This window comes from Sceloporus undulatus, chromosome 5 (assembly GCF_019175285.1).
Source record: "Sceloporus undulatus isolate JIND9_A2432 ecotype Alabama chromosome 5, SceUnd_v1.1, whole genome shotgun sequence".
In the NCBI taxonomy this organism is placed as follows: domain Eukaryota; kingdom Metazoa; phylum Chordata; class Lepidosauria; order Squamata; family Phrynosomatidae; genus Sceloporus; species Sceloporus undulatus.
Window position 1 is genome coordinate 19,966,202 of NC_056526.1, and position 13,495 is coordinate 19,979,696.

At 40.7% G+C, this 13,495-nt stretch overlaps 1 protein-coding gene across 12 annotated transcripts in view; it reads right to left on the reverse strand.

The window, feature by feature from the left end:
• Positions 1–39: 39 nt before the first annotated feature.
• Positions 40–13,495, reverse strand: part of WNK1 (WNK lysine deficient protein kinase 1) — a 131,479-nt gene continuing 118,023 nt past the window's right edge. For 5 of the 12 annotated variants that reach the window (XM_042468892.1, XM_042468889.1, XM_042468891.1 and 2 more), the window contains 6 exons: positions 12,633–12,835; positions 10,074–10,268; positions 9,116–9,208; positions 6,161–6,202; positions 3,087–3,265; positions 40–2,925 (listed from right to left, as the gene is read on the reverse strand). In XM_042468892.1, coding sequence (XP_042324826.1) covers positions 2,611–2,925; positions 3,087–3,265; positions 6,161–6,202; positions 9,116–9,208; positions 10,074–10,268; positions 12,633–12,835 — 1,027 coding nt within the window. In that variant the 3' untranslated portion in view covers positions 40–2,610. The remainder of the gene's footprint in view (positions 2,926–3,086; positions 3,266–6,160; positions 6,203–9,115; positions 9,209–10,073; positions 10,269–12,632; positions 12,836–13,495) is intronic. The other 7 variants (XM_042468893.1, XM_042468883.1, XM_042468894.1 and 4 more) reach the window with 5 other exon arrangements.

Here is a 13,495-nt window from a genome sequence, read left to right on the forward strand (position 1 = left end):
AGAAGGAAGAAAAGCCAACTGAAAATGAGAAACCACATCTCAACAAAAGCAGGTTTGGTTTATTTGAATGATTTCATTAAATATCTACAAAGAAGGTAACAAACTGCAGCACAAAGCGCAATCGTACAGGAAGCGCAATGCCTGGATTTAGTGCAAAACATACCATTAACTACGGCCAGGGAAGCCCAAGGTTTGAATTCATTTTATTTATTTATTTTTACAGTGTACATTGTTAAATAATGTAAAGAAAACATCTGTAATTCAGAAACAGATCTTGTGGAAAAAGGTACTCAAAAGTGTAATATTAACACAAAATAATTTAACAGTTCAGTAGCATTAGTTCATTCTTCTAGGCTTCAGTTATTTCATCCACAGGAGGGAAATCAACGGTAAATAGAACCAGTACTTTTCAGTGAAATCCTGACCTCAAACATATTAAACCAAAACACCACCCTTGTGCAACACTAAGTTGACTAGTTCCACTATCACAAAGTGGCATCTCTCATCATTGCTCCTTCTCACTTCCTGCACATCAGCCTCAACTCCTGTTGCTTCTTCTAGTATCCTCAGCCACAGACCAGAAAGCACAGTTAATTTTCAGTTAATTTCTTCTGCAGAAAGCGTTATGCTTCCATTTGCCCATCCTAACTGTGCACTTTTCCCCTTTTCATTAAGTCTGGTAACTTGTTGAAACCCAGCCACCTCAGTTTTTCAGCCACCATGCCCAATCTATCTTCCTAACAAAGCCACTGTAAGCTTCAACTTGAGGTGAATGGATGGAAAGAAAGACCTGTGCATATGTTTGAGGGAAGAGTGAAACCAAGTACAGAAAAGAACAAACTCCCTGCTAACTTTAGGGAAACTTTGGGGGGAGGGGACCTCTCCTTAGTATACAAACCTCTAGTCCAGCAGTAGAGCTGTTCCCAAATACAAAGCAGAAGTACTTTGACCTTTCACAGCCTGCTGCAGCAATACAGAGTAATACTAGTTGGTTGCAGTATTTCATTTGAAGAAGGAATTGCTATTTTAAGGTATAAAGAGGAAGGCGAGTGGAAAGTAGGAGCTATAGTACACCTACCAGAAGGCAACACAGTTAGTTACAGTCTTGGTACCAAAGTTCTTTATACATAAAATGAAAACAAGTTGGTTTTTTGATGCTGGCTGTTTCAAGTGTATCCATCCTTGGCAATTGATGCTGCACCAGGAAGATCTACTCCTGGCCTTTCTGGATTAAATAAGGGGGAAACAAATCCCAGCAGACACTCTCCCTCACCAGAGTTTGATAGCTCTAACCCCGTAACTGCCCTTACAAAAAAAAACCTTTACCACTTAAAATGTCAATCCACTCATAGTAGCTTCCCATCCAAAGGTTTCCCTTTCTCCCTATTTCAGCTGTTCCTACTCAGTCCAGCTCTTACTCTTCTCACTGCATTTACTCATTTCGGCACCCTCACATTAATCCATCATTAATTGCTGTGTCAAGAGCACTGGTTCCCCCATCACCACCACTCTACAGATCTGATTTTTCCCCCCAACATACAACTGCAGTAGTTCCCCCTCCAACACCTACACTAGACACTATTACAGTATAAACATCCAATGTGTTACGCCTTTGGTAGTCCAGTGACTATGTTCAAATAACCTCCCTTTCCCATGCCTTTCCCTCTGCCTGTTTAAAGTCTGCTGGGAAGGTGATGCTAACTGCAGAAGCAATAAAAGTCCAAGGCACTAAAATATCCAGCAAGCATACTGGGAGAACAGACAAGTATTCAAGTACATTAATTTATACAATTATACATTCACATTTATCTAATACAATGAAAATAAAAAGGAAAAAAGTTAAAGTGTCTCCAATACGTATCAGGATATAGCTAGCTTTTTCCCCATTTTTTCCTTTTTAACTGTTTAACCCTCTATATTCCACTCATTTTTTAAACTACTGTTGTCCAACAACATTTATATATCACAGTGTTTCCACATCAAAACTGATGGTAAGTACATGTCCGCAGGGAACTTTTTAAAATTTATCTTCTAAACAATTTAAATTGCTCTAATGCTGCAGTCAAAGCTGTTAATATCTTTTACTTAAAGCAGTAATGACCTATCTCAAAGCATGGGCTGTTCTGCAAATCCACCTATGTGCCCTATCAGCTCAGGATCTTCAACGTGATGGTTTGAAGAAAAGGAGACAAGATGAAAACGTGGACAACATTTCCCCAGGTTTAATTTCTCAAAGTTAGACAAACATCAAAACTAAAGATTCATGCTGGAATGAATAACAATTCTCCCATCTCAACCCATAGGTATTCAGCCCCTTGAGCCAAATGTATTTTACAGTAAGTGGCCATTAAATTGCGTGGTGAGTTCCATCTTTACACATTCTGCCACACACAAAAGAATGAAAGGAAGCATGTCCCACCATGGAAGATCCTAATCACCCTTCTCTCCAGCTTCAGAATAGGGGGCTTTTCCTCATTGAGAGCACAGAGCAACCGTTAGAGGGGGGAATTCATCCCATCTGGGCACTAAGAGTCAGTTCACTGCAGCCCAGTAGTTGATTCAAGGCCCTGTTTCCCCCCAAGGTCTACCCAGCAGCATGTCTGGGTCTCATTAAGTGGTCCGCAGATTAGAGCCAGGGGGGTTGCTGATAGATTTCTGCAAGTTGCTGATGTTGAAGCTTTGCAATGAGGCAGCTGCTACAGGCTGGAATTGGCCTAAAGGTGGCTGTGCTGGACCACCTGTCCCACTCCAGGGAGGTACAAAGGGCACTGTTGGGTAACCATACGGCTGAGGAGGGCACATAGCCTTTGTGAAGGGACCTAAAGAGGTAGCAGATGCTGCAGAGATGGGTGTAGCACCAAGGGAGGATGTCATCGAGATGCAGAGCTGGCTTGGTGCAGAAAACTTCCTTGCCATGCCTGGGCCCTAAAACAAAAACCCAACCCACAGTAAGTTATTTGAGAGTTGCCAAACAAAATAATTCTTCATATCTCTTATTAAACACTGTTATCTAATTAAGCTTCTCCCTCTTAACTGTGGCAGATTACTCAAACTAGTCCAAGCATAAACCCAAACCAAAAACCTACCTCATAGTTACCATGTCCCTTGCCTTTCTTGCCAGAGAGGTTCATAGCATCACGGGCCCAGTTGTCTACCAACTTGTGCAGGTCATCAGTAAAGGTCCCTTTCCGGCTAGTGACAGGAGGCTGAGACTGAGGTGCCTGGCTGTTCACTGTACCACCAACAGTATTTGTGCTGCTGGTCCCTAGAAAACCAAAGGAATGACTGCCATTTAACTTGATTGGTTATAATTTTCTCAAGGCCATCAAAACTATAGCCACAATGGAAAACAGGAAAGAGCAAGAGTTTTAAAAGCCATGCACATGAATTCTACAATCCAGCACTAGGACATAATGAAGAGGAAGGGTTTTAAGGCTCAGCTAGCATTTCTCTGCTATTAGGTTAATTACATAACTGTGTGTTCTTTTCCAGATCAGTGGGGGTCCATAAATTTGACATTTTCTACTTAGAGGGTGAATTAGACTTTGGTATTAATGACTGGGACATGACAACTAGTTTCCTCTACACTGTCAACAAGTGCCTATTATACTGAGTTAATACCACTTCCAACTCTGCCCACTCAACAAAATAACAGAGTAGCACATTGATTATGGGCAGCTGCTCTGTTCTGCAGAGGGAATATATAAAGCAGAAGGACCTGTTACTGAAAATGGGCATTTGTATTACTAGCAGCAACACACTAGTGAGGATGCACCCAAGAACCTACTGGCCTATTGTCCAAGCACAGAAAAGCCAAAGGTGAGTGGCAACCAATCCTCAATGCATCAGACTCGGGTGGTGGCTTCCAGGGAAACCTGCACATCTGGTTCCTAAGGTCTGATGCAAGACAAAACTTTCAGCTTATCTGAAAAGAGGATTTGAAAAGAGAAATGCTTCCATTCCCAATACAGTATAACAAGATGCTTCTACTCCCAGTATAGCATTAGGTAGAATCAAACAGAAGGAATAAAATAAAGCCCAACATAACCAAGATTCTGCTCTGATAACTCTTCAGTGGCAAATCAGTAGAGGAACAGAGTGAATATGAGGATTTGCTTTACCATTATTGATCACTCATGAAGCAGCAACCTAAATACAAGGGTTTGAGAGTGCTGAGAATTCACAGGTACCACAAAGCAAACACCTTAAGCACCATGACAAGACACTGTCCCACATTTAGAGAAAAGGAACTGAAGTCAATCAGGCTATACAGAAAGCCCAGTCTGGGAAAAGTCTGAAGTGCAATTCAAATATTGTTTTGGTAAAGAATAAACCTCCATCCACTGAAAAAGCTAGCCCTTTCAGCACCAGGGGAAAGAGGATATGTGTACACACAAGAGCAAGTTAGGACACTAATTGAACAGCACATTAACTCCATCTAACTAATTCCCAAAGACTGGCACAGAAAGCATAATGGGATCAAATCTTAAAGAAGAGTTCCACAGGAAGGCACTAAGAATTAATCTGTGCACAAGACTAAATCTGTAAATTCTGACAATTAATCCCTACCGTTTAGAAACTCATAAAGTCACTGGTACTTGCAACTGAACTTTGGACCCTGCCTCTAAGGGCAAAAACAGCCTCCCTGAATCCAAGCCAAATTAGGCATGAATCCAAAGCATCCATATTAGTTATAGCTATTGAGTAAGGTAAAATTGCATTGTGAAAAGACTAAAGCAAGCAGACAATCCTAGCTAAGGTGTTGAAACAGGCAGCTTTCTCCCTAAACTGAACTGAACAGGGGGAAGTGGAACATGGCCACATGCAGAGGAGGTGAAGGGAGAAGATTCCTCCTGTCCAGGTGAAGGAGAGGAATGCAGAGTGAAGCAGCAGCAAGACCATAATGACATAATGTACAAAGGGAACACTTTTTAACGCAAAAAGATTCCCCCACGTGGCACAAGAGGGTCTAGAACACAGGTACATGCCTACTGACAAAGGATCAGCCAGATGAATAACTGGTATGGATTACAAGCAATAGTGAAAGGAGAAAAATAGCTTGACACTAGGTACCAACAGATGTTACAAGTGCATTTTGCTATCAACAATCTCATGCAGACACTCAGCACATGTTCTTCAGCCCTTTCCTGATGGCCAGAACCTCCATGGCTCCAACTAAATATGGTCCCCAGACACTAGTATTTTTAAACACCCAAATACTACACAACTTGTATTTCTAAACTAATTGGAAATGTAGAAGGGAATAATCCTAAAATATGAGAGAAGATCTCAAATGTTTAATATTTGACTTTTTCTGTTACGTGTTCATAATATATCATACTTTCTCATAATCTTTTTAAGCTGATGAGCAAAGGGAAACTGTTAATATTAAATATGAGCTTACAGAAAAGCTTCTTCCTCTGGTCTGTTACAAAGTCAATTCTGATATCCAAGCTATTGAACCAGCCATCAAGAAGAGTCTGACAAGCCCTTATATCAGTGACAATGGAAAATAACCTCCCTCCAATCTTGCTCAGTCACAGCAAATATTACAGAAACTTATTTTGGCTCTTCATAGCAGACACTTCTTCCTCAGCTTGCAGACCATATCACTGAATTGAATTTCCTGAGCACAGTACCCCTTCACTCTGCAAATGCATTTCATTTCATTTCATTTATTGTTGCCTCCAATGGGATGACTTTTTTCCCTTCACACACTGCAGGGGACTGAGGTGTTTGCTGCTCTGCTGTATGATATAGAGGCATTCTGCAACTGGACCAATGCTTCAATTACGCCTCTTTCAACATGGTCAGTGCAAGCAAAGTCCCTGCATGAGGAGATATTTTGCCTTCCAATCAAAGATGCTGCTATTACTGGTGCTAACGTATACACCCTTCAGCATCATTGTTCATAAGCAAAGAGTGCACAGTGTGGCTGATGGTCAAAAATAAGCCTTTCCAGTAAGGAACAGTAGTCATGAGGTGGCCGGGCTTCTTGCCAGGTTGGTGCAGAAAAACAAATTAGAAAGGGTGGGGACACACACATAAGACAGATGCTGTGCTCAAAACAGATTCAGGGAGGTTAAACTTCAGGGATCAGAGGAAAACTCAAACACAGCAGCTTGGCAGAATTCAGAAATAACCAAAATGCAATAATTACTACAGAGTTGGTTGCAAGGGCAGACTTTTTTCACCATCTTCCCTGAAGCACAAAGAGAAAGCAGTCTGTTAAGTAGTGAGAAACATTTAGTGTCAAGCAAACAGCACAAAAAGCCTGGTGAAAAAAAAGAGGAGAATATAGAACAGCATACTGTCCCTTGTGACACTTCATTTGACTGTTTGTGGAGAGATGTTCCACAATGCAAAACACACAATGGTGGCCTTTAACTAGTGGAAGTGCTTTAATAACATCTAGTTGCACAATTACTATAATGTCTATACAACATCTTCTAAAATTTCCAGACAAGGACTGTGATTTTGTTTTTTAAATGGGCAGATGAACCAGTTTGGTTTAGGGTCTCTCAAATACTTCCAATTTTCTATCCACCTGCAGCAACAAAATTTTCAATCCAACTGGGACTGAAAGTCAAAGTAAGCCTAAACAGTGGATTAAATACTGATTTTTTTTTATCCTACTGATCTGACGTCTATCTTTAACTACAAAAGGAAAGGCACCAAAAGAAACCAAAACAAAAACTGACAGAGGCTATTTTGGTGTTGTGAGATATATTTAGTTTGTATTACAATGGTTGAAGGATGGCATTCTTCCAAGCTCCATCCTATTTCTTGGAATGTCAGTGCCACCAGATACAGGTTCATAGCTGGTGGGCTTCTTCCTCCAACTATACAGAGAAATCATCTTCTAGTCCTCTGCCCAGCCTCCTAACTTCTAAAAAGGACCTCTTCCCTTCTCCATTTCAGAATTTTATGACAGGGGGTCAGGACAAAGATTGAGGCAAACTTAAATGGATGGCACTAGCCTAAATCCAACAGTGGAGAAGACCCATGAAACAGATGGGACTTGTGTTGGTTGGAATTGGCTAGATTTGTTCCTTTCAAGAACTCTAATTTTACACAGAAAGGCTGCTGGATTTATCCCACTGCATTTGTCTGTATGACTAGGCTGCCAAATACCATTTTTATGTCTTTCTCTTCACGGCTCTAAGTTCAAAACTGTTATCATGAAAAGCCAAATTTGAAAACTAAAGCAAATGCACACTGTGAATTATTCACATCCTTGTCACCCACTGAAAGAATTCAGACAAAGACTTAGTTGCTCTCTCTTGATTTATCTTTTATTGTAATTTGACTTTTTCTAGCCACTAATTTAGTAATTTTGTAGCCCTGACTTGTATCACTATTATCTTCAGAATCTTCTTCCCTGAATGTTGAATTACCTAGTAACAGACATTGCTATTAAGAAGCCTGAGTTGTGGAGGAGTTGTAGTCTTCTGATTATGAGCTGAACAGAATTTAGACTGTTTTTTGTTTGTTTTGTAGATCCACATGGATACTCATAATATGTTTAATATATTAAAGCAATAAAACTGTAAACACATATTATGTAACCATACTATAGCTGCTTCAAGCAACTGAAAAATATATCCAGTGAAGTGAAAGTGGTGCAAAGTTCAGCTCCTTTTTCTTTTTGAAAACTCTCTAAAATCAAATGTGATCATCTCTTGATTCTCACTACATCTGCCATGCAGAAGTCTCTCTCAGAAATTGCTGCTTTGTTTGCAGGCTATAAATACAGAAATATCCCTGGCCTGGCTGAGCTGCTGTTCAGTATACATGCCTTCATCAACAGGGCATGTGGGGACCTTGTTTTTAAGGCTGGGAGGAGGAATAAAATCTGGAATCAAAGCTAGGAAAAAGGACTGTACGTAGTGCAGGGGAGTCTGTGAAATTTGTCACATAAACATAAAATAAACCCACCCATTCATTCCCTCACTTTCCATCTTTCTGCCTAATTCAATAAGGAGTGTAGAACAACAGCTACTTTTAGAACCCAATTTGCATTTTTAAAACCCAATTACTTTAATCCGTTTATTGGGTCTGAATGCTTTGTAAAGTGTATAATATTTCTTCAAACCCTTCATCATCAAAGATGTGGCTCCAACCGGATGAACCTGCTGAATGGTATGCCAAGAATTACTGAGATACTGCGTGAGAAATATTTAGGCTGTAAAGATCTTAGTCCCAATTATTAAGGGTACACATCTCCCTTCCAAATCACAGAAGTGGAAAAGAGCCACTGTCAGCACTATCTTCTGATTCATGAATATGTTCCTCTAAGTCACTCCTGTGTACAACATGGAACATCCACTTCTGAACAAGGCACGAATATGCTGAGCTGCTCATATTTATGCAACTCATGAGTGAACATAAATAACTCTTTCCCAGGTTTCTATTTTAGTCATGGAGGGAGGACTAGTACATGACATGTGGGAGGAACACAAAAGCAAAGCTGCCTATTTCCCACAAAGGGCTTTAAGATTAACAAATATGGTATAATGTACAAGGTTCTTAAAGTCATTAGCCGTCCTGATTTAAAGTACATCTATGGAAAAAGAAATGTTTTTAATTTTGGCATGAGCACTACTGTCATAGCACACATTCCTTAACCTTGATCAATTGCTTTGTTTCCATGTGAAGCAGTGGGAATATCCCATCACACACAGAGTAAAACTCAATTAACAATGATTAGCCCAGAAAGATATTTGGTCCCATTATCTGCAGCACAGTCTCTAAGTGAACCATTAGGAAAGGACCAGGCATGGCCTTTACAGCCTCTGAATGCCCATTTCCTGGCACTTCCATTCTACTCCCTACAGTAAAGCCTATACAACTAAGGCTAGGAGTCAAAGAAATGTCTCCTTGATACCTGAAGTTCTATTTAAAATATGAAGCGCACAGCCACCACAGCCTTTTGGCTGAACAACCAAATAACAATTTCAGTAGCATGTTTTCTGTAAGACAGTACTTAAGAGAAACTCAGCCAAGCCCTGGAGTTGGAGAGATACAAGAAGGCAGATGTGAATGGACAGCATGTGACAACAGATCCAAGTAGCAGAAAACAAAAAGACGAGGAAGGAGTAAAGGTGTTACACACAAAGAGCCAAGCAGGGCGTACTCAGAAATCGGGTCCTCCTGCCACCAGGCTTGAATGTCACCCGCTCAGATGCACAGTTAAACTTCACACAGCCTGTGATAAAACAAAAACAAAAAAGGGGGGAAACAAGAAGAGAAGAGACAGAACACAACTACAAGATGTTAGAAAACTCTAGACTAGAGTGGTGAAATGCACTAGCAAGACACAAGAGAAAGAGCCTCATCCAGCAGAGGAGCATTTGCAAGACATTAAGGTGCTCTGCCCCCAACTCTAGAAATATCATTTCTCATACTGCTATTCTCTAATAGTTAATCCAGCAGAAAGAGGGCTGCATGCCACAAACAATATAAATCATGGGAAAGGCACACATTGGCATAGTGCACTGTATATCTTGAAAGACATGAATGGTTCAGGTTAGTAGGGCTCATATGGCCAAAAGAGGAATGACCAGAGATTCCTTGTTCCCTAACAGGGTTGCTGAGAGCGAGCAGTGGTATGTGTTTTCATATTCTATCTTTATTTAGTCATCTTTTTTACTTCCATTCACACAATGCAACTCTTACCCATTTCTGAGTTCAAAGATAAATACTAGCTACGTTTTCAGTAGAGAAAACTGATAGAAAACAAATCAGTTCCAAGGGCCCAATGTGTAAATACAAGAAGGTTTCTAATATAATCAGGAGACCATAAGCTTTTAACATGGAGAAACCCACAATCTCTCTAGATAACTGCTGTCTTGCAACAGCTGCCTTAAAGTTTTCCCTTCCATCATCTCCTTATGGAAGAATATAAAGAACACTAGAACATTAACTGTCATATCCCTAATTTTGTTTGCTGGAATGTTCCAGGCCTGCCAAGATTCAACATATAAAGATGTTTAAAATGTAGCAAGGCAGTGAATCCCACATTTCAACCCTCAGTGAAGTCTGTCTCCACAGTGCTAATCCACAATATTTACCTTGGCCTGGCGCAGAAAGGCTTGGTATGGAAATGGCACCATCACTAGTAAAGGCAGAGTAGAGGTTCTCACTAGAAGGCGATGGTTTCAGAGGCTGTAACAGATGATTCTGCCCTGTTTCTGGGACACTGCCAGGAGGATGGAGGGTCTGCTGTTGGGGCAAAACTGAAGGTGCACTCTGAGCAGACAAGTTTCCTGTAATGGGGAGGGGGGGTTGGGAGAGCAAATGCAATATGATGGATGAACCTTTTAGCTATAAAATCAAACTAGCAAAAGTAAAAATCAGTGGGATCAACATTTCCTTTTCATCCTGGAGAGAAGTGACCAGTGGGGTGCCACAGGGTTCTATCCTGGGCCCAGTGCTAGTCAACATTTATAAATGACTTGGATGAAAGGGGGCATACTTATCAAATTTGCAGATGACACCAAATTAGGAGGAGTAGCTAATACCCCAGAGGACAGGATCAAAATTCAAAATGACCTTAAAAGATTAGAAAGCTGGGCCAAAGCTAACAAAATGAATTTGAACACAGAGAAATGTAAGGTACTGCACTTAGGGCAGAAAAATGAAATGCACAGATATAGGATAGGGGACACCTGGTTTAATAAGACTATGTGTGAAAGAGATCTAGAAGTCCTAGTAGATCACAAGTTAAACATGAGTCAACAGTGTGATGCAGCAACTAAGAAGGCCAATGCGATTTTAAGCTGCATCAATAGAAGTGTAGTGTCTAGATCAAGGAAAATAGTAGTGCCACTGTATTCTGCTTTGGTCAGGTTCCAACTGGAATACTGTGTCCAGTTCTGCACACCACAATTCAAAATGGATGTTGAGGAACTGGAGCATGTCCAAAGGAGGGCAACTAAAAATGGTGACGGGTCTTGAAACCATGTCCTATGAGGAACGACTTAGGGAACTGGGTATGTTTAGCCTGGAGATGACACAGTTAAGAGGTGATATGATAGCCCTGTTTAAATATTTGAAGGGATGCCATACTGAGGAGGGAAGAGGCTTGTTTTCTGCTGCTCCAGAGAACAGGACCCAGAACAATGGATGCAAGCAACAGGAAAATATTCCACCAAAACATTAGGAGGAACTTCCTGACAGTAAGGGCTGTTCAACAGTGGAACACACTCCCTTGGAGTGTGCTGGAGTCTCCATCCTTGGAGATCTTTAAACAGAGGCTGGATGGCCATCTGTTGGGTATGCTTTGACTGAGAGTTCCTGCACGGCAGGGTGTTGGACTGAATGGCCCTTGTGGTCTCTTCCAATTCTTGATTCCATGACTCTATGAAAAGCAGCTGAGAAATACACACATGACAAAAAGGAAAAGCCTTCACAGAATGTCTATACCTTATTATTAACGAAAAGAGAAACACTCACAGGAACAGCTATAAAAGACTGAGCACACAGTGGCATTTTATGTGTGTACTGTACCTGCTTCCACTCTCTAGGGTAATGGAGAATTGTTTTATTTATTTATATACATATATCCCCTCTTTTAAAAACATTTCCTCCACAAGGTATCAAACAATGAACAAAATAAAGTCTATCCTTAGTATCCACTGTGTTTTGGTTCCAGGACCCCATGTGGATACTAAAATCCATGGACGCTCACATCTCACTAAATACAACAGCATAGTAAAATAATGTCCCTTATATAAAATGGTAAAATCAAGGTTTGCTTGTTGATACACACACACACACACACACACACACACACACACACACACACAGAGAGAGAGAGAGAGAGAGAGAGAGAGAATATTTTCAAGACGTCAATGGTTCAATACGTGGATCAAGAATCCATGTACACAGAGGGCAAACTGTAAATGCGTATCTTAACTGTACATACCCTACAGGAAAACAGTGCAGTATGTAATCCAATTTTTTTGCTGTTTACAACTCTTCATTGTTGGGTTTATTTTAGCTGCAATCTAAAAATGTTGAGCACACTGTGGCACCACTATGGAATTTAACTTCAGTATTATGTGAAGCTTGTAAAGACTATCAGATCTGGACTTAGTGACCTGGTTTCACCTTCTCATTCAATCTTCCAGCTTTGTGGCCACACAAATAAAATGCATCACAGCATAAACACCAGGGAAACACTGCTTGGACTGCAACTCACATTATCCCTAATTACTGACTATGCTAGTCAAAGCTGATTGGACTACAGTCCAACAATATCTAGGACTGCATCTTTCTGATGTATACTTTAGAGATACTTGGAGGAAGTAGATTAAAGATAAATTTCAGTGGTATGGTAGCACATGAGAGAGAATAAGCACTTTCATACACGGGTTGAGTGTCTCTAATTCAAAATGCTTGGAACCAGAAATGTTTTAGATTTTTATTTTTATTATTTTTATTATTTTGAAATCCAGTCACCCCTCCTAACTTGCGGATCTGAGATCCGTGATGCACAGAGGGGTGACCTCCATTATTTCTAATGTTTTTGCAGGGGTAGTGGTAGTTCAAAACGGAAACTCCTTACACACTACTATGTCAGCTGATCTACTATGGACATTTTGATCACAATTTACAGGTTGCCTTACCCAAAATCTGTGGACTCTTATTACCCTGGGAGCTGCTGCGGCTAGATCTGCTGCTTCTTCCTTTTGTAGGTCTTCTTCGCCTGCCTGAGAGAGGAGCAGCCGGAGGGATGATGACTGCTGGAGGTATTTTGCCCAGTTTTGTATAGAGCAGTTCTATCTCCAGCTTTTGGCGACTCTGAAGCTCTTGGATCTCTTTAAGGTGCCTAGAGAACAGAAAGATGGCATGTATTACTTCCTCTCATAATGCCAGGTGTTACTCCAAACTTGAATGGGGAAAGTGAATTCTAATCAGAGACTGTTTCTTAACAGTACTGTTGGTATACAAATGGGATCTGCAACACTATGGAGATTATCACACAGAGGCTTACTATCGCTAAAACGTGGCTAAATCATCCAAAACCTGCAATGGTGTGATCGTCAGTCGTGCTTGTTTCCAGTGATTAAATCATCAAGGAGGCATCCCACTCCTCTCCCGTCATCAAAACGTTCACACAGCAGCATTTCTCCAATAACGAAAGTTCCCATTATTGAAGAAATGGCTGCTGTGCAAATGCTTTAATGACAGGAAAAGAGCAGGACACTTCTATGATGATTTAATCATGGGAAACAAGCGCAACAGGCAATCACAACATCATGGTTTTCAGACGATTTAGCCACGTGATAATCTCCAGTGTTAAAATGTAATCTCATTTAAGAACAGACTATTCATTCCTGTTTGGGTCTCCAAACTCAAGAAGAAGATTTTGTAACAATATAAGCTGACTGAGAGATGGGAGGGAGAGAAGAGCAGGTTGCATACCTGTAACGCAGATGCAGTACAACCCATTTGTATGATTCGCAGAGACCACTTGAAGAAGACAGTT